Source organism: Vombatus ursinus, unplaced genomic scaffold, assembly GCF_900497805.2.
Source record: "Vombatus ursinus unplaced genomic scaffold, bare-nosed wombat genome assembly UNPS02014791.1, whole genome shotgun sequence".
Taxonomy (NCBI): Eukaryota; Metazoa; Chordata; class Mammalia; order Diprotodontia; family Vombatidae; genus Vombatus; species Vombatus ursinus.
This window is the reverse complement of record NW_020954569.1, coordinates 50,899,744-50,927,206: the sequence shown is the minus strand read 5'-3', so window position 1 is coordinate 50,927,206 and position 27,463 is coordinate 50,899,744. Positions and strand designations below refer to the sequence as shown.

Genomic DNA, 27,463 nt, shown 5'->3' with positions numbered 1-27,463 from the left:
AGAGAGAGAGAGAGAGAGAGAGAGAGAGAGAGAGAGAGAGAGAGAGAGAGAGAGGAGTTAATCTGAGAAAAGAAAAGACAGGAAATAGAACCTGAGTGAGCCTTAAAGGAAGAGCAAGATTCTGAAAGGTAAGGATGAGGAGGGAACACATGGTAGGGATGAGGAACAAGTGCTATACATGGACAGTGGTAATGATGGGGCATGGGCCTGAGCCGACACCTTTGCCCCTTGCCTCAAAAAGAATTTGGCTCCCATTTGTCTATGAGTCCCAGAAAACCCTTAAACTCACTCTGGTCTCAAACGGTTATCTGAGGCTATATTCCACTCAATGGCTTTTCCTTATAGACTCTCCCTATCTCCCTTGGAAAATCTAATGAAGCCCTAGTATATTTCCCACCTTTGATCTTATCCAGACCCCATTCAAACCTCTTCCTTCCAGTTCCCTTCATTATCTATTCCCATTGTCTATTCAACCTCCCAGACACTCCAATCAGAATTCTCCCTAAACTCACTCCAGCTTCGGGATTTTTCTCCCAGCCCCTCTTTTGAACACTCAAAATTATTTGAATGTATATAGGATCCACCCTGGCCCCCATTTAAACGCTGAGATTTCCTCATTTCTGCTTGTCTTAATGGGGTGTAACTAATGTTCAGACTCCTTAAGAGTCTGGCCTGTATGATTTATCCCTAATAAAACTCTGTCTCTGACTGAAAGAAGATTTGGGTCGAATTCTTTCAGGCAGGACCCATGTGTCGTGATTTTGGGATTCCAGCACCCCTAAACCTCTAGACCTCATCAGTAAGAGACAGAATGTTAAGTACAAGGAATACCCAGGATACAGTTTAAACAGGCCGTAGCATATGTGAATGGGAGTGATGAAATATAAGTGAAAGGGTTGAATGGAGCCAGATTTCAAAGAATGTGAAACATCAGGCTGAAAAATTTGTATTTTACCACAGAAGTAACAGACAGACAATGAAAGTTTTAGATCAAGGGTGTAACAACTACTTGTTCCTTAGAAAGATGACTTTGGAAAACATGAGGAGGCTGAATTGAAGGCTGGGACAAGGGTAGTAACCTTGTGACAGGAACAGTGCGAAATAAGTTGTGGAGGTAAGATTTACAAAATGTAGCAAATGCTTGGAAATAGGAGGTAATAGAGAAAAAGAGGAGTCAAAGAATAACAAAGAAATACTGTTACAAATCAAGGTGACTTGGAGGATGGTGTTGCCTCCCTCAACAGGAATAGGGAAGTTTGGGGCAGCAGGTGGGGGTAGGGGTAGAGTATATTGGGGTGAGACTTCAAGAGAAGATAGCTCTATTCTGGTCATAACAAGTTTAAGTAGCTAATGAGACATAAAGGTAGGGAGCTATAGTAGACCACTGGTGATAAATGCATGAAGTTCAAGGGAGAGATAAGGATTAGAAATATGCAGATTTGAGAATCACTAACAAGGAATGGATAACTGAACCTGAGGAACAAAATGAAAAAAAGAAGGAAACAGGCATGTATTAAGCACCTACTATTTTGATCCTCACAACAGGACACAGAAGAAGGTGATATTATTATTCCATTTTACCGCTGAATAACTGGAAGACAGTCACTTGCCCAAGGCCACACGGCTTAGTAAGTGTCTGGGGCTGGATTTAAATTCAGGTCTTCCCGACTCCAGACCCAGCACTCCATCCACTTTTCCAACTTGTTGCCACTGATGAAATTACAAAAAGAGAGAATATTCCAAACTATTTCCACCTCCCTCTTTTCCTCATCTGAGCTGTACCTGACATCTTCTACAGCATCTGAATTAAGTTTCATGTGAGAATTTTTCTACCTAATCCTTTCCATATTCAGTTTAAAGCCCTCAGCAAGTATTTGACTCAACACATTCTTCCCTCATAAGATAACATTTCATACTTAGTCAAGAATCAGTCATTACAATATTTTGAGCTATGATCTATAAAATCAAATCTTATTTTTCTGGATCGTCTATCTAACTAGCTACTTACTTCCAACATCCTCCTATGTCTTTTAAAAAAAATCAATTTTATTTTATTTCCAGGTCTGAATTCTCTTTTTTCTTCTACTCATCTCACAGCTGTGAAACAAGAAAAACAAATCCAGTAACAAAAATGTATAGTCAAATGTATAGTCAAGCAAAACAAATTTCCACACATTCGCCATGATCAAAAGCCTAAACCCCACCAAAATCATAAGCCTCCATCTGTACTCTTTATCCATCACTTCTCTATCTGAGGATATGTATGGGTTCTTTTCCTCTTTAATTTTTTTGGTATATAATACTAGTACTGCTGGGACAAAGGAAATGCACAGTTTGAAAGCTTTTTTGCATAGTTCCAAATTGCTTTCTGAAATGGCTGGACAGTTCCACCAGTATATATGTATGTACGTATGATGGGGTATGGGCCCATCATTCCGTTTCAGAAGCCGAGAACTTTGCCCCTTTCGCCAAGAAGAATTTGGCTCCCATTTGTCTACGGTCCCAGAAAACCCTTAAACTTTTCCTTAATGACTCCCCTTATCTCCCTTGGAAAGCCCTAGCCCCACCTTTTGATCTTATTCAGATGCCCTTCAAACTTCTTCCTTCCAGTTCCCTTCATTATCTATTCAATCTCTCAGACCTTCCAATCAATATTCTCACCTAGACCCTTTTCCCAGACCTCTCCTCTCCTCTGGCCACCCAAAATTACTTTAGTGTATATAAGATCCACCCTGGCCCCCATTCAAATGCTGAGACTTTCTCATGCCCAAAAGGCTGAGACTGTCTCATGCCCGCTCCTCCCTATGGGTGTTGCTAATGTTCAGATTCCTTAAGAGTCTGGCTTATATGATTTATCTCTAATAAACTTTTCTCTGACTGAAAGAAGATTTGGGTTGAATTTATTCAGGCAGGGCCCACGTCATGATCTTGGGGTCTGAGCACTCCTAAACCTCTAGACCTCATCATGCATGTATGTATCTGTTTAATATACCTGTTTTGCCACATCCCCTCCAGCATTTGTCATTTTCATTTTTTTGACAACTTTATTACTCTGATAGATATTAGGTGACAATTCAGCTATTTTAATTTTCTTTTTTTCCCCCTAATCATTAGTGATTTAGAGTTTTTTTTTAAACGGTTACTGATTGTTTGGATTTCTTCTTCTGAAAAACACCTAGTCATATCCTTTGGTCATTCACAAATTGGGGAATGGCTCTTATTCTTATACATCTGACTCTGTTCTGTATGTAAATTAGAAATGAGACCTTTATTTGAGAAATGAGCTGCAAAGATTTTTTTCCCTATTTCTTTCTTATTTTCTAATTTCAGCAGTTTCAGGTTTTGTTTGTACAAAAACTTTTGAATTATATGTTATCAAAACTGTTCACTTTATCTTTTGTGATCCTTTTTACCTCGTTTGATCATAAACACTTCCTCTTTCCATAGATCTGACATAATTTCTTCCTTGCTTCTCTAATTTGTTTATGATGTCATTCTTTGTATCTAAATCAGGTACTCATTTGGAGCTTAACTTGTTATATGAGGTATGATGGTCAATATCTAGCTTCTGCCAGAGTACTTTCTAGTCTTCCCAAATTTTTGCTGAATAAAAAGTTCTTGCCCCAATAGCTGAGATTTTGGGGTTTATCAATACTGGATTACAGTGCTCATTTGCTTCTGTATATTGTATATCTAATGTGTTTGACTAATTAATTTTTCTTTTTCTTACACAGCACAAAAGTGGTTTGATGATTGTGGCTTTTTAGTAGTTTGAGATCTGACATTGGTAGACCCTCCCCTCTTCATTTTCTTTTTTTTTTCATTAATTTCCTTGACATTCTTGAACTTTTGCTACTTTAAATGAATTTATTATTTTTCTAGCTCTATAAAGGAATTTTTTTTTGTTTGATTGGCATGGCATTGAAAAAGTAATTTTATTTAGGCAATGCCATTTTTATTATATTGGCTCAATCTATCCATGAGAAATATATCTCTCCAATTATTTAGATTTATCTTTACTTGTAGAAAAAATGTTTTGTAATGTGTTTATACTTCTTGTGTGTATCTTGGCAGGTAGATTCCTGAGTATTTCATACTATCTCTAATGCTGATGATTTGTGTGGGTTTGTTTTATATCTTGAAACTTTAACGTAGTTAATTATTTCAACTAGTTGTCCAGGGTTCTCTAAGTAAACCATCATTTTGTCTGCAAAAAGTTTTTTTTTGGGGGGGGTGAGGGAGTTTTCTCTTTGTTTATGCTTATAAATCCACAATTTCTTTTTCTTACCTTATTGCTATAGCTAGCATTTCTAGCACTATATAGTAATGGTGTTTATGAACATCCTTGCTTTACCCCAATTTTATGGGAAAGGCCTTAACTTAATCCTCATTAGAAATAATGCTGGCTATTGGTTTTAGATGGATATGACTTAGCATATTAAGGAAAGCTTTGTTTATTCTTATGTTTTCTAAGTTTTTTTTTTTAAACAGGAATGTGTGCTATATGTGGTCAAAAGCTTTTTATGAATCTATTTATAGAATCACATTATTTTTGTTAATTTTGTTAGTAATAAAGTCAATTATGCTTATACTACTCATAGTACTGAATCAGCATGGCAGTCTTGTAATAAATCCATTCCAGTCATAGTGATAGTGACTGTGATTTTTAGTGATGGATATCTTTGTGATATTAATCAATCAATAAACATTTATTGAGCACTTATTATGTGCCAGACACTGTGCTAAGAGGGATACAAAAAGAGGGAATAGATAGTCCCTGACCTCAAGGAGTTTACATTCTAAAGGGGGAGACAACATACAAACAACTATATACAAAGCTGGCTATGTACAGGATAAAACAAGGAATAATTAAAAGACAGAAGGCAATGGAATTAAGAAGTGTTGGGGAAGGCTTCCTGAGGAAGGTGGGATTTTAGATGAGACTTAAAGGAGGCTAAGGAAGTCAAAAGGTAAAGTTGAAAAGGGAGTAGGGAAAGATTTGAGGCAAGCTTTTGCAATAGTCCACATATGAGGGGATGAGAGCCTATACTAGATGGTAGCACTGTCAGAGGAGAGACTGAGACACATAAAAGACATGCTGCAAAGGTAAAACAGAAACAACAGATTGGATATGGGATATGAGAGATAGTAAGGAGTCAAGGTTAACTCCTAGGTTGTGAACCTGAGGGACTGGGAGGATGGTGTTGTCCTCTACAGAATAGGGAAGGTATGAGGAAAAGAGGATTTAGGGAAAGATAATTAGTACTGTTCTGAACATGTTTAGTTTAAGATGTTTACTTAGAGGTTTCTATTTTAGACATTTCCATTCTGAAATGTCTAAAAGGCAGTTGGAGATGTGAGACTGGAGGTCAGCAAAGCAGATGGGGCAGGAGAGGTAGACTGGAGAATCATCAGCATAGAGATGATAATTAAATCCACGGAAGCTGATGAGATCAAGTGATGTAGTATAGAGGGAGTTAAGAGAAGAGGGACCAGGACAAAAGTTTGGGAGATCTGATCTTAGGGCATGATCTGGCTGAGCATTCAGCAAAGGAGAATGAGAAGGAGCAGTTGGAGAGAATGGCATCCCAAAAACCTAGACAGAAGAAAATATCAAGGAGGAGAGAGTGATAAACAGTGTCAAGGGCTGCAGATAGGTCAAGGAGAATGAGGATTGAGAAAAGGTCATGGATAGGGCAATTAAGAGACCAGTGGAAACTTTGGAGAGAGAAGTTTTGGTGAAATGATAAGCCTGAAAGCCCAACTTCAAGGGATTAAGAAGAGTGAGAGGAGACAAAGTGGAGGCCCCTATTATAGATGGCCTTTTTGATTTTTTTTCAGGATGGGGTAGATGTGGGCATATTTGTTAGTAGTAAGGAATGAGCCAATAGACAGGAAGAGATTGAAAATAAGTGAGAGTTAGGATGTCAGAGGAGGCATCTGTTGGAGGAGATGGGTGGAATGGGATCACTTCAACAAAGAGAGGACGTTAACCTTCATAAGAAATAAGGCCACTTCATGATGTGAGACTAGTGTGAAGGAGGAAAAAGTAGCAGAAGGCCTCTGAGTGATAGATGAGAGAAGAGGAAGCTTATGGGGGAGGGAAAGTCATGGGAGGTTTAAGGAAGGATGAAAAAGTTTGGAAGAGCCACTGTAGAGAGTGGGACAGTGAGCTGACAAGGGAGGTATAGTAGGATGCTACCTAGAAGAAGAGAGGGTCTAGTTGAGGTTGTTTAACATAAATGTGTACTGGACCCAGTCAGAACAATTTCCTGAATTTCTCCACCTTTTTTGGGAATGATGGAAGTGATCCAAAGCTGAGGCATGGCTGAGTGTAATCTACAATATGATAAGAGGGCTAGGGATTCAAAAGAGGGGGGACAGTGTAGAGTTGTAATTGGCTCACCAAAAGGTCAAGGTGGGAAAAAAAGTAAAGAGTGGCTAGTGCAAGGGACATGACCTGGGAAAGAATTGAGAGGTCAAGGGATTGAAGGTCATGGTGTGAATAAAGAGTAGGGTTTTATAAGGGAAGGCAGAGGGAGAGGTAAAAAGCCAATACATTATGGTTAGGTAAAGGGATTTCAGAATTCTTGAATTGGAATTTGTGGGTGATGGCAAAATCAAGGGTATGACTATCTTTGTGTGTGGCTGGGGTGGGGTGGAGTAGCTCATGGGAAGTGAACAGGTTGAGGAATTGAGTGGTTAGGGAGTGTGATGGATAGTCAATATGTATGTTGAAGTCTCTTAGTATGAGGGCAGGTGCTGGGGAGAGAAAAATTGTGATACTGAACTTATTAAGGAAGGAATGTAAATGACCTCAGCATCTGTTGACAGCAGCTACCAGGATTCTGACTGGTGGGTAGATCTAAATAGCATAAACCTCTAAGTAAGAAAGGTTACCAAGAGATGGAGGTAGAGAGAAAACCTAGAAGTGGCAATGGGGAGCAACGCCCCTGCTTTGACAAGTGAGTAGAAGAGAATGAGTGAAGATGCAGTCATTACTGGAAAGGCTGGCCAGGGAATTTGTGTCATTGTCTATGGTACTTTTTAGCAAAATGTAGCTTCCCTGTTTATCTCTGTTAATTAGTTCTATTTTTGCTATTGCTTTGTCTAGGATCATGACTGCTACTCCTGTCTTTTTACTTCAGCTGATGCATAACAGATTCTCCTCCAGCCATTTATTGTAACTTTGTGTGTATATTTTGGTTCAAGTGTGCTTCAGGTAAATAATATATTTTTGGATTCTGGTTTCTAATCTATTCTGCTATCATTTTCTGTTTTATGAGTGATCTAATTCCATTCACATTTATGATGGTTAATTGCATATTTCCTTCATCCTATTCTCTTATACTTTTCCTTCTCTTTGTTTCCTGTCACATCTTTAAGAGTTTGTTTTGCTTCTGAATAATCACTTCTTTAATTTACCCTCCCTTTTTATTTCTCCCATTCCTTTAACCTTTTCCCCTGTCATTTTTCTGTTGGGTGGAATGTATTTTTGTAGCCAACCATATGTATATGAGTATTCTTCCCTCCTTTGACCAATTCAGATGAGAGTGAGGTTCAAATGTCACCTGCTTCCCTGTACTTCTTCCTCCAAGTTGTAGATTTCTATTTGCATACTCCATGTATGTGAAAAAATTTCCCCCATTCTTACTCTTCCTTCTGCTTTCCACCATGTATACTCCTTTCTCCCTGCCTTTCACTTCTTCATTTTAATATCTTCTAAACATAACAGATACAGTACCTGAACCTCTGTCTAATTAAGACTTTTTCTATGATCCATTATGATATTAGATCCATTATGATAATAGAGTTCTGAGGGGATACATGTAGTACCTCCCCATATAAAAATCTAAATAGTTTATTCTTGTTTAGTCCCTTATGATCACTCACTCATGTTTATCTTTTTATGCTTCCCTTGATTCCTATATTTACATGTTAAATATTCTACTCAGCTCTGGTCTTTTCGTAAGGAATGCTTGGAAGTCCTCTATTTCATTAAAGACCTAATTCCCCCTGCAGGATTATACTAAGTTTTTCTGGGTACATTCATTCTTTTTGGCTGCAAGCCTTAGACCTATTGTCTTCTGGAATATTATTTTCTAAGCTCTCAGTTCCTTTACAGTGGTGGCTGGTAAATCTTATGTCATCCTGACTGTGGCTCTATGGTACTTGATTTTTTTTCTGGCTGCTTGCAGTTATTTTTTTTAATTTTTCGACCTGGGAGTTCCAGATTTTGTATATAATATTCCTCCGAATTGCCATTTTGAGGCTTCTTTCAGGAGGTAACTGATGGGCAATTTTCAAGATTTCTTGAAATAGAAGAATGCCCTAGGCTCATTTTTTTTGGGGGGGGGGCTATGACTTTAGGGAAGTCCAAAAATTCTTAAATTATCTCTATTTAATCTGTTTTCCAAGTCAGTTGTTTTTGCTATGAAATAGCTTACCTTTTCTTCTATTTTTTTCCAGTCTTTTAACTTTAGTCTTGTTTTTTTTTTCAGTCTTTTGACTGAATATTTTTCCATGTCTTAAGGAGTTTCTATTGAATCAATGCTATTTTTAAGAGTTATTTTCTTGAGTAAAGTTTTGTACTTCTTTTTCCAAGCTCATTCCAAATATTTCTTTCCCATTTCTCCTTCACTTCTCATTTAGTTTAAAATCTTAAAACAATTTTTAGCTGTTTTTCTTTTTAACTTTTGTTTTATCTCTTCCAGAAATTCTGGCTGGACATGTGCCAAAGCTGTGGAGGTTTTTTGTGTGTGTTTTTTTGTTTTGTATTGTTCTGAGGTGGCTTTACTTATAAATGTTTTAAAGTAGTTTTCTTCTTCTGGATTTGTGTCTTGAAGTTCCCTGTAATTTTTTCCCCTCATTCTTTCAGCTTGCTTTTTGACTTTGGACTTTGTTTTGGGATTGGGCTCTGTATACTTCTAAGGGGAATAACCGCATTGAACTTCTGTCCTCTTAGGTGCTTCTGCGGCTTTTTTTTTTTCTTTTAGGCTGTATATGTGCAATCACATTAAACATATTTCCACATTTGCAATGTTGTGAAAGAAGAATCAGAATAAAAGGGGAAAACCACAAGAAAGGAAAAAAATGCAAGAAAAAAAGGGAGAAACTAGTATGCTTTGATCTGTATTCAGCTTCTGTTGCTTTTTTGAGGTGAATGTTGTATTATTCCAAGAAATCAGTGACAGCTCAGGCTAGGGATCTGGAAGCTTTCAGTGTTCCCAAAGTGATACAATCCAGGGTTAAGGTCTACTCACTTCCTTGGTCTGAGCTCTACAAGTTCCTGACTTAGGTGTGACTCTGGTCTAGGCCTGAGCAAGATCTCTGTTGGCCTGTGGTTGGAAGTTTCAGTAGACTGCTGCTAGACTCAGCCACTAACAGCCCACTGGGAGGCTCTATAGGCTGAGAGTGACTAAACTGCTGGTCCTCCTTTGGGCTGGGATTTCTACCCTGCTTATTCCACTGTAGGCCTCACCCTGGACTGGAGGCAAAAACGGAGTCCCTCTTCTTCTAGGATAAGAACCATGTAGCTACTGCTTGCTTTTGACCTCGTTTCCCACTCAGTACATACCCATGGATCATGACCACAACTGCTTGTCTCTACCACTGTACCACAGAGCCCTCATCAGTACATCCTAGACCTGTGACCTAGAACTGACTATCTTGCACTTGTTTAAGGACCTCCTGGGACCTCTTTCTGCTTGCTGCTTCCTGCCCCAGTGTGCAGTCTGGTCCTCTTTTAGTTCCTCAGTGCTGGAATGCTCTGCGGGAGTGCTGCTGGTCAGACTCCTCCCCTAGTGTCTGCTGACATCTCTCCTCTCTATGCCAATCTGGGCATGAAAAATTACTTGTGATTTTTTTTTCTTAGATTTCCTAATCAGGATTCAGTCTGATATGTTTTTCTAGATGTTTGTGTAGGAGGTGTGGAAGGGGACCTGGCTTGTACTTCTAGCTACTCTGCTATCTTGATTCCACTTCCTTTTATCTTTCAAAGTCCCATCTTTCAATCAGAAGTGATAAAACATTACCTGTATATTTATGTTCTTAATTTTTTTTTTTACAAAATCCTTAAAATTCTTTCCAATCATCCTGACATAAATCATTGAAAAAGGGTAGTGATTCAGGCATCTGATAAGTCTCAGTAGCTTTCCATCCCATTCATCACATGCCCCAGGAAAGCTTTCCCAGTTGGTCATGTTGGATCTGCACATAGCTGCTGAGTTGACAACAATTAAGACATGTTTATTTCCTAAAGGCAGTATGATATTTCCTACTACCTGCTGGTTAAAATGGAAAATTCCTCCAAAGGAGTATTAGCTCCTGTTTCTTCCTCCAAAGAGTTTGTCTAATGGCTCTGGAAGTTTGAAGATTCTTCTTCACTTTCTCTTCTGTGTCACATTCCTCTACTTGACAACCTTTCTAATTTTGATGTTGCTTGCTTCCCCAGAATCTTTTCCTTCCTGATCTTGGATTATATTTTCCATGAGTTATGTTTTTGATATGCTGTGAGGAGTTGAGGAATCATAGCTTTAGGCAGAGCCAAAGTGGGCTCACAGCTATCCATGGTTTGAGTGATTCCTCTCTTCCACCAAAACTCTTAAGACTGGGTTTTTAGGTCATGGACCCTTTGGATAGTCTAGTCAAGTCTATGGACATCTTCTTAGAATAATGTTTTTAGATGCATAAAATACATGGGATAACAAAGGAAACTAATTACACTGAAATAATTATTAAAATAAAAAAAAAACCAATAAGCTCAGAGACCCCAGGTTAAACCCTCTGTTCTCAGAAAAGTCTCTGGAACATTTCCTAAAGTTGCTTTTGATAGCAGAAGTAGTTGTGGTCAGTTAATCCTGTCCTCAAGTGGTTGAGCAAAACTGCATTTAAGGTGCTGGAAGCCTAGTTAACTTCAATGTTCAAAATTTTGTGAACATGTCGAATCTGAGAACAACTCATGTGCCTTTAATATGATGTCTGTGTGGAAACATTTGCTCTTGCAAGCTGTGAATTAGTACATCTGAGTATGTATCAATCTGTGAATTTGTTCAAGCAAAGATTTGAAGGCAGGTTAAGGAATAAGTCCACATTCTGGGCATCCTAGAGAGTTAAATACATGAGTTATATATTTGAATTACCTCAGGTGTGGACTTGCGAGCCAGCGGTCAGTACTGATCTCTGCAATACAAGAGCCCCAGAGCTGGACACAGAGCCAGGATCTAGAAGCACAAAGAAGAATATACATGGCCCTAGATGCAAGCAATCATTGTCTGTGCACTCATCTGAAGGAATGACTGGGAGCCTTGGGTTGAGCTCATCACTGCAATAGCAGCATTTGATGAGGGCAAGTCCCAGATAGGCATACTGTCTTCGCTGGTATTGTTCTGAGTCTCCAGCAACTGGCAACAGGAAAAGGGAAAGCTAGGACAAGGTCTACAGATCCAGGATTGGTATACAACAGTGTCCCTAGGGTTCAAAATAGCATTATATGATTATGGCTAAATCAATTAACACTTCTTTGCCTCAATTTTTCCATCAATAAACCATAAGGCAACATTTTTGCTTATCCTATATCTCATGGAGACAATGTAAAGATTAATGTGAATGCATGGATACACACATATGTATATGCACACACATATCCACATTTAGCTTCTGGAAATGGAAGAAAAAAGCTATGAGCATTCAAGAAGCAATTACAATATAACTGCAGTCCTTGCTAAAAATATAATGTATAGGAACAGAGATATCATATTAGGGAATTTAAGGAGTTTAGGTGGGGGGGTAGTGAAGGAGGGATAGAGGAGAAGGCAGTGTGATGCAGTAGAAAGAGTACTGGCCCTTGAATCAGTGGAGCCAGGTTTAAACTCTGTCTCTAATGATTACTACCTTCGTAATCCTAAGCAAATGATTTAACATCCCTGGGTCTCAGTTTCCTCATCTATAAAGTAAAAAGGCTATGTTGAAAAAAAAAAAAAGCCAGTTGATCTCTGAGGTTTCATTCAGGTCTAGGTCTATGCTCCTATGAAGAATTAGGACAAAACATACAAATGACCTTTAAGATAACATTTTGTTATTTCCAGCTCATTATAACTAATCACATGCCAATCAGCACGTTGAATTGAATTTTCCCCACATCTTTTCTCAGTTTCAACTAAATACCTTCATAAATAACGATGAGTGATTATCTCCTTTGTTTTCTTTTCCTCACCAAAACTTTAAAGTCAAGTTCCAAAGTCTGTTCCAACACAAATCTCTGGAGACAACAGTCCAGTGATGGTGAGAGGTGGGAGGCAGGCACCATTAGTCCTCTGCTGTGAGCTTACTTGCTCTATAGACCACAGCAGCTACCTAAACTGTCAGCTTTCAGTAAAGGAAAGATAATCTAACTGCTATGTTAACACCTATCTGGAAACCTGCCAGCTGTTACAACCCTAAGTATCATGTCTGAAAAGGAGTTCTCTTTTTATTCTTTATAAAAACTGTATTATGTGACAAACTTTAAAGAAACAATCTAAAGTTCCCTTGCTCAAACTGCCTCATTAACCTCATGAAGATAAAACTTGCTACCATTTTAGCAAAATGTCTATCCTCAAAAATTTTTTTTAAGGAATTATCCAGAACCTCAAAAAGACCTTTACCTCAACATATTTAAAGAGCTCACTTTTGTTATGTTAGATACATGGCACAAAAATAATGTATATTCCCTTCTCCTTTTGCCACTACCCCCAACACATGCACATACCCAACCAGGAATTCCAGTATTTGCAGAGAAAATGCTAGCAGCAAGAAACTATCAAAGCCACATTCTGCCTTCTTCCTTGTTTCCTTGGTCCAAATAGAGCAAAGGACCTCTCTGTGGTGCTCTTATTACTACACGGAGTCAGAAAAACCAAGCTGGCAAAATTAGGCTTATAATCAATGAGCCTTTTGTAAAAAGTGAGGGCCCACCAGCATGGTACAAGACCCCTTATGTTTTCATGCACTCAAAATGTCTGTAAGTATATACACACCATCTCCTCCACAGGAGCCTCTGAACAGGCTCACAGCTGTTGATAGTAGGCAGCTTTGAGCAAATGAATAGCAATTTTGAAATCCATCTTTTGCCAGTGGGTCACATTCATAGAACCACCATCCACTGAAGATAAATGAGAATGTAACAGAAAGAGCTGAGCAAGAAAAATGAAAAATATCATTTTAGAGGGACTGAAAGAAAACATTCAAACGGATCCATAATTAGAGCAGCCAGCTTTGATATACGTAGCTTTATGGATTTCCAGCAGCCTGTACAGACCATGCACTGGAACCCATTTGACTCAGCTCGCCAAAAGCTATGTACCACTACTTGAATGTGGACAGACTAAAAGGCTTTAATTACCTGATGTGACCAGTTGAAGAGAAATAGATCATGCCATTTTAATGCTAATATTTGTATTTAGCACACTTTGTACTAATTTTTCCTAACTAGAGGAGGGTTTGCTAGTATCAGTGTTTTCATCCAGTCTCTAAACATTTCAAAATTGAAAGATTCTGCACAGGAAAGTTGGCACTGGGCTGAAAACACTAAAAGGGCAAAACTGTCAAGTCACACTGCTTTGCAAACAGGTTTCTGTGTCTGTACAGTGAGTGTCTTTCATCAAAAACTTCACTTTTAGGTGTCACACATGTGGAAGGGGTGGGGGTTTGCTAACTCTGAATATATAATATCCATTTGCTCATAAAAGACAGTAACATGACAGCATACGGTGTCAACTCATTCATTGGGATGTGCAATTTTCTCTCATATTGTTTTAAGACTGTTTGCCTTCAAAACATAGAAGTCAGAAACAGTGCCTCAAAAGGTTGAATCAGGTATGTTTTCAACTTTGCTTTGCTTAAGAACAATGTAAGACCAGATCTTACTCTATTTGTATCTACTGTCTAGTCCTGAATGTTTAAGCCACTCAATCAAGTATTTGTTGTGATAATGATGCTGGCAGAAAATGTTTATTGGATAGAAGAAACATAGTGTAGTGGTAAAGAGCTTTGGACCTGGAGTCAGAAAATCTGAGCTTGAGCCCTGGCTCTACCACCTCTTAATTCTGACACCTTCCACAAATTGCTTATCCTATCTGGACCTCAGTTTTCTTATCCATAAGATGAGGTGGGTAGACTAGATGATGTCTAAATCTATAATCTATGATCCCATGCAATTCTTAATGACTATGATCCCATGACTCCTTCCATATTCTAACAATCTGTTCTGTGTTCTAAGGTTCTTTTTAGCTCTGACATGTTCTAATGAAGAGACTGAACGAGATGATGGCTAATGTCTCTTCTAGCTCTAAACCTCTGCTCCACCCCTCTCATTTGATCTTCACAACAACCCAGCGAGGTTATTAAATGTAAGTATAAACATTATTATTCCTATTTAATTGATAAGGGACGTCTAAGTGGAGAAGTGGTTTGTCCAAGGAGGTCACAGAAAATTAGTGGAAGAACCAAGGACACTGGAGAGGGATTTCTTTATTTAGGTACAAAATAGAATATTCTATCAAAGGCTATCTTGTGAGGACCCTTCCAATTCCAAAATTCTGTGGTCCTATGAAAAAAGTGCTAAACTTGGTCATTGTTATTGGAGTATAATAATAACAACAATAATAATAATCCATGTGGTCATCTGGCACTAGACTCTCTTTTAGACTATCATTTTATTTTATTTTATTTTTTGGTGGTTTCCTTTAGACTATTATTCTTTGTAGAATGGAGTTTGTTTTAAGTTGAGCATGACTTGGATTTCATTTATGAGATTTATCTAATGAAATATCAAAAGTATATTAATATAAAGTCATTTTTAAGATTGTCTCTTCCTAGATACATGGCTACATACATTAAGGTTTATTTATACCTCTCATGTAATTTACCATGTGTTACTTTGTACTATGGATATTTGCATGTATGTGTGTGTGATGTCCCTGCACAAGGTTGTAAACGCCATGAACTTAGGGACTAAACTAAACTTTTTCTCTCATCTAGCTCCTATGACAATGTTCTGCAAACAGTAGGCATTTAAAAGGTTTGTTGAATTGAATTGAATGACAAGACTCTTATGGCAGCATTATAGTGAGAAAGAGGGAAAGGAGGAAAGAAGGGGAAGGAAAAGAACTAGGCATTTATATAGTGCCAGCTATGTGCCAGCCATTGTGCTAAGTGCTTTTTACAAATATCTCATTTGATCCTCACAACAACCCTGCAAGGAAGGTGCTGCTCTCCCTATTTTACAGTTGAGGAAACTGAGACAAAGAGATATTAAGGGACTTGCCTAGGGTCACAGAGTAGCTAGGTTTATGAGGGCAGATTTGAAATCAAATCTACATGACTCCAGGCTTAGCTCTCTACCCACTGCACCACCTAGCTGCCTAGTGAGACCTTAATATGAATTCTGAATACATGAACAGATTCTTTGAATGGACTGGTAAGTCTAGACCAGATAGACTAGTGACTGTCTACTTTGAAGATCAATCTTATACTTCAGATAAGGTTTCTAAATGCTTTGTGGAATGGGTAAAGAGGAAGGATTACTATTTAGCTAAAAAAGACCAGAGTCTCTATTATAAGCTATTCTCCAAGATACTACTCCTTTTGGCTTTGCAAGGATGAGAGAAAGTAAGTTGTGAACTGATTCAACTATTCTGTAGTGGAATTCGGAACTATGCCCAAAGGTCTATAAAACCATGCATATCCTTTGCCCTAGCAATACCACTATTAGGTCTGTATCTCAAAAGAGATAAAAACAAAAAGGAAAAAATGTACAAATATATTTTATAGTACCTCTTTTCTGGGAGTAAAGAATTAGAAGTTGAGTGGAAGTCCATCAATTGGGGAATGGCTGAACAAGTTGTGGTATGGGATTATAATGGAATCCTATTGTACTGTAAGAAATGGTGAGCAGGATATTCTCAGAAAAACCTAGAAAGACTTGCATGAACTGATGCAAAGTGAAATGTACTGTGTACAAAGTAACAGCAATATTGTAAGATGATCAGCTCTGAATAACTTAGCTATTCTCAGCAATACAACGATCCAAGACAATTCTGAAGGACTTATGATAGAAAATGCTATCCATTTCCAGAGAAAGAACTGATAGTGTCTGAATATAGATTAAAGCATACTTTTTTTTACTTTATTTTTCTTGAGGCATTTTTTGTGTATGTTTTCTTTTACATGACTATTATGGATATGTTCTTCATGACTACACATGTATAACCTATATTGAATTGTTTGCCTTCTCAATGAAAGGGGTTGGGGAAGGAGGAAGGGAAAGAATTTGGAACTCAAAGTTTTAAAAATGAATGTTAAAAACTGTTTTTACACATAACTGGGAAAAAATGAAATAGTAAATAAAAGCTAAAAAAAAGAAAAAGAATGAGAGAAGGTACACTGTGGCTAACATGGTTGCTATACTAAGCAAAATAAGGAGAGTTTTTTTAGGTTTGGTGGGGAAACACCCTAAATTTCCAGCTGGTATAAAAATATGCTGTGCTAAATGCCTATTGTGTTGTGTCTACAAAGGCAAAAGACAAGGTCACATGACCAACCTTGGAGAGGGCAGAAACAGAGACCAGAGGCTGCAGCCCTCATGGATCATACCAGGTTTATCCAAGTGCTTAGTGGACTCTTATATGACTAAATTCTATGGTAGTACCAAATACTGTATGAACAGTACTCAGAGCATTGATAAAGTATATAGAGGTGACACAGTATGATCCTACAAAACTCCAGGAAATCAACTCACCAAGATCAAAAGAGAGGTTGTCAGTTCATGCAGATTTCACTGAAGATGCTTGGGTCAGGTCTGCTGAAAGTAGACCAGCATGAAGCATGGACTATATAATTCAGTTTAGAGGTATATACTAAACACCCGTATCATTCTGAAGGCATCACAACTACTGCATAATGGTGTTAAAATATAGAGGAAGAGTCATTGGTAATAGAAAATGTTTTCAAAAAACTTAGAAAAGGTTTTCTATAAGGGATGGCTTTTAGAGCTGGGCAGTTGGTGGCACATTGAATAGAGTACAGTGCCTGGAGTCAGGAAAACTCATCTTCCTGAGTTCAAATCTGACCTTAGACACTTACCAGCTATGTGACCCTGGGTAAGTCACTTAACCCTGTTTGCCTCAGTTTCTCATCTGCATAATGAAGCTGGAGAAGGAAATGACAAACCACTCTAGTATTTTTGCCAAGGAAACCTCAAAGCAGGTCATGAAGACTCAGATAAGACTGAAAAAGAATTCAACAACAATGATGACTCCAACAATAGGCCAGGGAGGCTTACAAAGAATAGAGTCTGGATACTGGAAAGTATTTCTGAAAGCGGCTCACAGAATACTTGGTAAAGTCTTCAGATGCAACCAAAGAAACTACTAAAATGAAGACAGGAAAGTGGTTCAAACCCAGTATTAAATTAGCTCCAAGTACTGTAAATGTATATTGGATCTTCATAAAAATGAAAGATTATACTTTCTCTAAAATTAGGGCAACCACTAAAGGAAAGTTAACCTGAACAATAACTTTAGCTAAACTTCAGGTCACACGCATTTAACATAATGAGCTGAAGAAGATGAAAAGGCCATTTATAATGGAATTCATTGAATTAGGAATGCCATGCTTAGCTGCCTTATAACATATAATTAATGATCCCATAAAAACGCAGCAGTATGAACTCCCCCTGCTGCCCAAAGAACCACTTTTTCTGCTAGTAGGGTAAGTGAACAGTTCTTCCACAAATCTTGCCCTGCAGGGAGCTGCCGGGCCTGCCCCAACTCTTCTCTGTGGATGCCACTTGCTTCTTCCATGATGTACTGTCACTTGGACCATTACTTGCTTGGTCTGTGATGCTTGGTAATCGCAGTTAGCTCTGCTGGAGGGCCATTTCCTCCTCAACAGCTATGTTTAATACCCCACACCTTCCTAGAGATTATTCATAATCCCCTTTAAAACCCTTCTCCTTTTATATTTCTTTGTTCTGTTAACGAAGATCAACTGTCTGAAGATCCATCTTGCTTCATACCATACCCAGCCACCTGGTACAACGAAGAAAGTCCTCTTTCCATCAAACAGCCTGATCCTTATGAAGCCCCAGTGCTCAGATTCAAGGTTAAAGGATTAAGGCTGGAAGGCACTGAGTTCCAAAGGAGAGTACACCAAATAGCAAATGCATACAGAAATCAATCCTTTTCACTGCAGGAGCAGTGTGAAAAACAAATCAGCTGAGCTCAATCTAAAATTTTCTCTGTGGGACTCTCGCAAATTAGCACTGTAACAGATGTAATGGCCAGTTCTCCGGAGACAGGCACCCACCCACAGCAAACCACCGTAAGTCATCACAGCTATCGTCTGCTTTCAGATATTTTTTGAAAAAAGGGCAGGGTCAGAAACACAGATATCTCTTCCCACTTCACTTCCAAATGAGTATACTGTCACCTTTCCTGTATAGGTGTATCTCATGTATGCCTCTACATAAAAGAATCCATTAGCTTTTCAAAATGTGTGCCTGTATGTGTAAAAGGGAAAAGGGCACTGAATATATGTGATTGTGACCTGAAGCAGCAAGAGCTGAAGAAGTTTAACTTTTGAAATTTTATTCACTAGTCTTTCTAACTCTCAATCAACTTTTCATCTGGCCTGGTAGTAAAAGAAATGGTGCTATTACTATTAAAAATAAAATCTTTCAAAACATCTGACTTTTTCTACCACTTCATAGAACCTTTAGTATGCTTGAAAACAACTGAAAAATTAATTTAAATAGTCACCACACTTAATTCTGCCTCCCTAGAGTCCTGTGAAGCACATTTACAGAGTCACAGAAAGGTCCTACATGTCAATATTGCAAAGAAATTTTCCTATAAAGTGTTTTCTCTATTGCCATTCATCGTGCTCCAGTTTGTGAAAAATCTCTCCTTCAGAGGAATAAACAATTGAAATAAGAAGTGTTTCGTTGTGTATATATATACATATATATATATAGAAAAGAATCTACATGAATGGCTTATTTAAACTTCTAAAAGGAAATGAGATTGGTAGTACCTCACACAATTTTGGAAAAGAAAATGGAAGACTTACAGATGTTTTATCAACTAAGCCCTGGGCTTCAGTGTCCAAAGAAGGAGTTTAAGTGATATATGCATTATTACAAATTCTAATTTTGGGGGGTTATGCCTAACATTGGTTAAGGACAATGGGAAATTCCTGACCATTTCACATATGCTAACTGGAGCAGTGGATGGAGTAATGGGCCTGGAGTCAGAAAGACCTGAATTCAAATCTAGCCTCAGACAGCTATGTGACACTGGGAAAGTCACTTAACCTCTGTTTGCCTCATTTCCTTCAACTGTAATATGGGGATATTAACAGCATTTACCTCGAATGGTTGTTGGGAAGGTCAAATGCGGTAACATTTGTCTAAGTGCTTAGCATAGTGGCAGCTAGATGGCACAGTGGATAGAGTGCTAAGCCTGGAGTCAGGAAGACTCATCTTCCTGAATTCAAATCTGGCTTCAGACACTAGCTATGTGATTCTGGGCAACTCACTTCACCCTGTTTGCCTCAGTTCCTCATCTGTAAAATGAGCTGGAGAAGGAAATGGCAAACCACTTCAGTATCTTTGCCAAGAAAACCCCCAAAATGAGGTCATGAAGAGTCAGACACGACTGAATAATGACCAAATAACAATTAGCACAGTGCCTGGCATGTAGTGGGCACTCTATAAATGCTTATTCCCTTCCTTCTTATTCTTAGAACTTGCCTTTTAGTATTCTTATCTCAGACAAGGAACCTGCTAGATAGCTCCCTTTCCAAGATGTTCCTTCACACACTGATTCTTACTTTAACACAAACTTTGACACAAAATTTCAGAGTACAACTAAATAGTTTCCCTCTCCTAGTCCCTCCCAAATAAACTTAAACTTCACAATGCTTTTGTTAAAAATAAATCTGAGAATGAGGTTATCAAAACAACCAGACTCAAGCACTAATGAAGCTCTAGATTCCCCAACTCCACTAATATTGATTGTTGGCCGGGAAGAAAGTTACTTTTACATAAGACTTAAAATAAGTTTTTGTTATCAGCTTAAGAGCAAGCTTTATACCCACAATGAGAATCACTACTATTTTTCCACTTATAAGCAGCAGATGAAGCAAAATGTTTTTATAATTTATTTGGTCTTTTTTATAATCAGGGATACTATCAACGTTCTTATTTTTTTTTTAATCTGAGACTTCCTTTTGGGTATGTGATACCCAGATAATTCTACATCCACATTCTCTGTTGATTTATTAATTGCCATTTGACTGACTAAATCGTTACTTAATAAACTTCTGGTCTGTACATATGGACTGGAAAAAAAAGTAACTGTGTCTAAAAGCATGCAGAAAGGAGGTCATTCATGGAGAGATGGTATACTTTAACATTATCTAACTAAGAAAATTCTATCCTCAGTACCCTACTCAATAAATTCTAGTGACTCCCTATCACCTCCAGGATCAAATACAAATACTTGGGTTAATTTAAAGCCTTTTATAACCTGGTCTCCACCTACTTTTCCAGACTTCTTACACTTTATTACTCCTCACTCCCACCCATGCAACAAGTACTCTTCCACCAATGAAACTGGTCTCTTTGCTGAGCCTGGAACATGATCCTCTACTTCCCAACTGAGAATTTTTACTGGTTGTCCTCTATTCTTGGAGAGTTCTCCCTTCTTATCCTTGCCTCCCCACTTCCCTGGCTTCCTCCAAATCCCAGCTAAAATCTCACCTTTTATAGGAAGTGTTCCCCAATCCCTCCTAATTTTTCTACCTTCCCTCTACTGACTATTTCCAATTGTTCCTATATATAGCTTTGCTTGTACATAGTTTCATATTTGTACACAGTAACATGTTGACTCCATTAGATTGTGAACTAGAGAACAGAGACTACTATCTTTTGACTTTCTTTGTATTCTTGGGCTTAGGACAGTGCTTAATAAATGTTTCCTGACTGACTAAGGGCTTTTTTACTTTCCTATATTCATGCTACAATTTTTTTAAAAAATAAAAACCCAAATAGCCACGAGCCTAAGACAGCATTATTAGATTCTCCAAGTCTCGCTTCTTTAAAATCTTTGGACAAGGCTGTTTTGCCTGAAATGACTGACTTCAGTGGAAAACCAGTTAATTTAGTACACTAATTATAGGGAAGAATGATATTTTAAGGTGGACTAAGACTTGCTGTCAAGCAGTCAAAGAGGAGAGTTGAACTCTGGGAAGGAAGGCCAGTCTATGGGTGGTTCACAGTTTAATCACCTCCCATCACTGTATAAAATATGTTGCTTTCGTAAGTGTACAATTCCAATTTTGGTTGATCTTTTTATGAGAAAGTGTTATTTCACTCATTAGGGAGCCCTTCCTATTGCCTCCAAGATCAAATAAAATCCTGTTTTGGCTTTTCTTAACCAGAACCCTTCCTACCTTTCTAGTCACTTATACTTTTCATCCCTTCATGTACTCTGTCGTCCAGTGACGCTGGCCTCCTAGCTGTTCTTGCACACAGCATTCCATTGCCTAACCGAGGAGTTTTCAGTGGCTGTCTTACATTCCAGAAACTCTCTCCCCCCTCATAGCTTCCCTGGCTTCAAAGATTTCCTTCAGATCTCAGCTAAAATTGCACCTTTTGCAGGAAGCCTTTCTCAGTTCCCTTAATCTTAGTGCCTTCCTTCTCAGACAAACTCCTGTAAATATGTTGTTTGTACATCACGTTTGCCTATTGACTCTCCTATTAGAGTGAGTGTTCCTTGAGAGAACAAACTATTTTTTGTTTGTTTGTTTGTTTGGTATCCCCAGCATTCAGCCTAGTGCTTGGCACAGTGCAGGCCCTTAATAAATGCTAGTTGATGGACTTCGTTTTTGTTGGAGTCATGCTTTTACTACTGTAGGTGCTCTCTTCACAGATGGATATCACGGTGCCTTCACTGTTTATTGCATGTATGCTGGTAAGATCCCATGGAGGGCTTTTGTAACCCTACCCACCCATAAGCAATAAATATATGCTGCAGTTCTAGGCATTAATTCCTAAGATTCTGGGAGAAATTATTGGAAAGGAAACATGGAGATGGTAGGTTACACTCTTTTCCACATTGTAATTCTGCCATAGAAGATGGAAAAAGCCACTTTATATTTAGCCCTTAGGAATTTGTTTCTATTGTTGAAGAGATATCTCCTCTCAGACTCAGGAACTTCTCTTCTACTCTTCACCAAAAACAAAGCCATAATTCATATCTGGAAGGCTTCAATTCAGTTTTATGATGTCAGAACTAAACAGGTTGTGAAGGAGATGAAGTTGATTCTAACTGGTGTTAAACAGACAAGATGTTAAGGAAATTTTGAAAGAAACAGAGGGGAAATGCTTTGAAAAGTCAGTAAAGGGCAAAAAAATTCTCACGGTTCCTCCAGTCTGTCAGACTGATATATCTATGGGTAAAAGAGAAAGAAAAAAAATGGAATAAGTATCTTGATTTTCCTTACTCATGTGGGGAATAGAGCAGTAAAAGCTGGATTAATACCTAGATTAACAAAGGCAGAAATGTCAATCATATTACCTGGTCTACAAGCCACATAAAAGGACACATAAATGTGGAGGCATGTAGCACTGACCAAATACTGGACCCAATGCTTTAAAAGTGATTCTGAAACACTTTAAAGCCTTTTTAAAGGCCTAAAATTGGGCAGACTGTCAGGGGTAAATCAGAGAAAACAACTTATAATTTGTGTAAAAAGGGTCATCTTTGGCTGGCTGAAAAAAAAAAAAAGGAAGGATTGATGCCCTAACAGAGCTGCCTCTGGCTTTTTAAGTCACTACCTCATTTCAGACAACAATTACCTTCCAATAGTTTGGCCCAGCTGTGCCCTTCTATTTGCTCCTGTTTGTCATTAAGCACTTGTGTAGTATTTGTTCTCATTCTATAGCATTTATGCAGGAAGCCAGAGATGCAAGCTCCCTAGCCTGTGATTCTTCCCACAGATAATAGAGAATAAATTGCAATTAGATTTTGGTAATTGTATATAATTAACTCAAAATGAGCTGTTAATTATAAAAAAATATGTTTTCAGTTCCTGATTATATCATTTATTTTAGTTCCAAATTCTTAATGCCTCACTTGAGTAAGTTTAATATTTTAAATACACTGAGTATTTTTTAATACTAAGATAATTTAAATTTCCAGATAAACAAAATTCAGTTTAAAATTAAGTTTCATCTTGGGAGTTCCTCTGGCAAACTCAAACAGCTTGGAAGGTAAAAAGAGGGTCATTTCCACAACAATTCTTGATTGTATTTTCCAAAACCACCAGCACTTGGTATTTAAACAATTCTACCAAGTTCTTTAATAAAAGAGCCAGACTGTTCAGGGCTGTACAGTATTCCCTTTTGTCCCATCTCTAGCTCTCTCTGGGATATCTAAGACAACACCATTTCCACAGCCAACTATATAAAGGAGACAAATGAACTTGTCGCCTTCGCCTTTTCCAGCCTTACATTAGATTAAATAATTTAAGCAGCCTTGAGTGAGTAACCTTAGTGAAAAGAAGACAGAAGATGGGAAACACATTTCCCAGTGGTTGTCTGCCAGACTTTGGAAGTAGCTGATATGGGTATCTTAAACTGCTATGATACAGATTAACTTTGAAAAAGCATCATAGTCTATCACGGGCATATTACAACAACAACAACAACAACAACAACAATCTTGCATCCTAATCTGTTGGGGATTTGAAACCTGTATATATTTTTACCTTATTTCTGAAGTCATTATTTGGGTTAGGGGCATAGATATTCAGCAGATACACCTAAATCTTTTTGGGCAATTCCATATGTTGTGGACTTGTCTGGTATTGTCCAAGGTCTTACTTATTTATCTGGTTCAGATAAAGAAAGGGTCATTAAGCCTTGAGAGGTAAGAAAAGAAAGCGATTCTGTTTATTTGTAGCATGGCAGCTAAAAAATGGTTAGTCTGACAAAAGTAATGCTGTCAATTTCAAAGCACAAAAGGAGAACAGAAAGCCCAAAGATTTGCTGCCTTAAAGGCTCCACTGTCTTATGGAACAGTGTTCATACACATCACTTCTTGGCCAGTGTCAAATAATAGTAGTAGCACCTTTGGACAACAGGTACATACCCAAACATTTTTATATGCATGTGTAGTTTAACTATACTTCAAATATTAAAATAACTTATTAACTGCCCCTTTTTAATGATCTCAGCTTTAGTACTGTAAACATTTCTTGTCCAGAGTATTGGCCTTTTATCAGTTGACATGAGAAATGGCTTCCCACTAATGTGCCTCTCTTAAGAGTTCCTCACAAGTAATGGCTCTGCAATCAAACTAAAGATTCATCATATAGATAATACTGTAAAATTTTTCCTCTTGGGAATTGAGAGGTGGGTTCTTTTATATAAGACTACAGATCCATAAAAAATGTAGACTTAGCTTCTTAGCTTTTTGAAGTCCAAGAGAAAAATAATGATCTTCAAGTACTTGATGTGTTTTTAAGACATTTTCCACATAGAAAAAGCACATACAACTGGGAATCTTTCTTAACAATGGAAAAGGACTCCAAACTACTAGTGAATTTAAAAATAAATCAATGCCAATTTATGAATTGCATGGTGAAAGAGAACACATAAGCAAATAAAAACAATGATTTGGAGGGAAAAGCAAAAAAAAAAGTACTTGATGAATGAGATGGATGGAGTGAAGGGAGCACTTCTGCATCCTTTTGGGATTACCTTAGTCCTGTGTCAATTCCATTCAATGAAAGATTCGGTTCTTGGGTTTTCCTGAGTGCTTCATCAAAGGTAGTATCTCTTGAATTAAACTCAGCCTGGCTTTTTAACCTGGAAAGATGGATACAGTGAGTTCCTAAACCTGCAGACACTGAGGAATTAGAAACCCTTAGAAAGTTATACTCTGACTCTGGGTTATAAGAAATTAATCTCTATCACATTAGATACAAAATATATCATAAATTTACACACACACACACACACACACACACACACACACACAATGCTGGTCTTTATGTCCAAGAAAAAGGCATGGGGGAACATCCCTGAAAAACAAAACTGGATAATCTCAGAGGACAAAAAATCTAGTTTCTAGAAACTCAAGGCTTCACAGAATGCTGTGACTTAGGTTAGTAACAATATGGAAGAGAATGTCAGAAGTGCCTAAGAAGGAAGAGAAAAAATTGATAATAATAAATGATACTTAATAATACTTATTAATCCTATTATAGGTTTTCCAAGTACTTCACAGATATAATTTCATCTGGTCCTCACAACAACCCTGTGAAGTTAAGTACTATTGTTATAATAGTTTTAGATAATGAAACTGAAGACAACAGAAAGTAAGAGACTTGTTCAGGGTTGAAAAATCAGTAAATGTCTCAGGCAGAATTTGGAGTTTGATCTATTATATGTTAAGTAATGAGAAAGGGGTATGAAGTGAATGCTAACTGCAAGCTTGAGACCCTCTTCTGGACAACACTGAGCAAATTTCACTGACGTTGAAAACTTTGGTAAGAATCTGCTAATTGTCAATAAAATGTAGCTAAATAGGGTAAGGTCATAATGAGAAAAGGTGGGAATCATGACATAAACAGGTGAAGATTTACTCAGAAGCCTTGTAGCAGCTGATACCTCAGAGTGGCATACACCAACATGCTGTTGTGGCACTGCATATCCCCTGCTCAGCTGTAGATTACAAAGTGCCAGGAGGATGGCTACTCAGGTCAATGGCCTAAAGAGTCCTGTTCCTAGCTTCTCCCTCACAAACACCAATGTCCAGTGACAGCCTGAGCTCCATAGTCACTCTATAACTCCATGACTCGGTTACTTTTTCACTTAGCCCTGTAAAAGGAAAGAATCATTCTCATTGAACCATTATCAAATTTAAGCACTAGGTTTACCCTCATCACAAATTCTAATTCTTTACTCATGCTTCCTATTTGCAGGTCAGTCTCTAATAATAACGATAATAATAATAATAATTTTTACATAGCACTTTATGGTTTGCAAAGCATTTTATATATATTAATTCATTTGACCCTCACAACAATCCTATGAAGTAGGTGCTATTATTAATCCCATTTTACAAATGAAGAAACTAGGTAAACAAAGGTTAACTGACTTTTCCAAGATCACAACTAGCAAGTGTCTGAAGCAGGATTAGAATTCTGACTCCAAATTCTGTGCTCTATCTACCATGCCATCTAATACTTGAGCAACACCAATGAGACTATGTCCTAATGCTCAAAAATAAGCATATGAAATAATGAGCACCTATGTCCCCTTGAGATCTCTGTGGCTGCTCCCTCTAGTTTTGGAATACTTTATCTTCTGTTCATGAAAAGTAATCGCCTCACATTTTTACCAAAAGATTTGGCTATGAGAACAACATAATCCAGTGGAAACAGTGCTGGATTGAAGAGCAGAGGATCTGGTTCCAGTGCTGGATCCACTACTCCCTGCCCTGCAGCCTAGGGAAAAACACTTAAATTCTCTGAGTCTTGGCTTCCTCACCTGTTTAATAAAGAGACTGGATTAAATGACTTCTAAAGTCTCTTCTAACTTTAAATCTATGATTCCTTTGATCCTATGAACTATCAACAAGGATAATAATTATTACAATGATAATAACCACAGCATTTCTCTAGCACTCACTATATGCAAGACACTGTTAATGGCTTTACAAATATTTCATTTGATCCTTACAACAACACAGGGAGATAGATGCTATTACTATACCCATCTTACAGATGAGGAAGCTAAGGCAAATAGAGGTTAAGTGCCTTGTCCAAGGTCACTCAGGTCTTCTTGACTCCAGGCCCAGCACTCTATCCACTGTACTTCCTAGCTGTCTCTAAGGAGGACTGAGGTTTTGCTTTCAATCAAATATGAAGGGCAGTGGGATTTTTGCAATGCCCTGAATAGAGTAGACAATGCTTTATTTCTATCAGTGACTAGTAATAGCTATAAATGTACTGAGTCAAGGGGGAGAAGTTGAAAGGGATCAAAGAATATCTCTACTTATCAGTTACTGGGTAAAATGAAGTGTTCCTTGAAAAGAATGAAAGAAGTGCTTTAAAGAGAAAAAAAGAAAAATAGAAGAGAAATATAGAAATCCAAACTGTGTCAGGATGCTAGAAGGTAGAAAAATGTGACCAAAAAAAAAAAAGAAAAGAGAGAAGGACCTCTGAACATTTAAAGTTATACAATAGTATGAGACTTCTCATAGAGGATGGAGCTGGATACTCTAAGGAAGAATCAGCTTCTTGTGTTCAAAGAAATGACACAAATCTACAGGTTTCATCAAAAGAAAAATCATTGAATTCATGATTTCATGGTAAGAGGAAGAAAAGACTAGTCACAGTGATTGCTGTTTGC

The 27,463-nt window shown here is 37.8% G+C and overlaps 1 protein-coding gene across 4 annotated transcripts in view; it reads right to left on the bottom strand.

The window, feature by feature from the left end:
• Positions 1-27,463, bottom strand: part of KIAA1328 (KIAA1328 ortholog) — a 468,197-nt gene that overhangs the window by 101,340 nt on the left and 339,394 nt on the right. For 3 of the 4 annotated variants that reach the window (XM_027868902.1, XM_027868903.1, XM_027868905.1), the window contains exons 8-9: positions 24,806-24,913; positions 11,142-11,222 (exon numbers count right to left, since the gene is read on the bottom strand). In XM_027868902.1, the coding sequence (XP_027724703.1) occupies positions 11,142-11,222; positions 24,806-24,913 (189 nt within the window). The remainder of the gene's footprint in view (positions 1-11,141; positions 11,223-24,805; positions 24,914-27,463) is intronic. The other variant, XM_027868904.1, reaches the window with a different exon arrangement.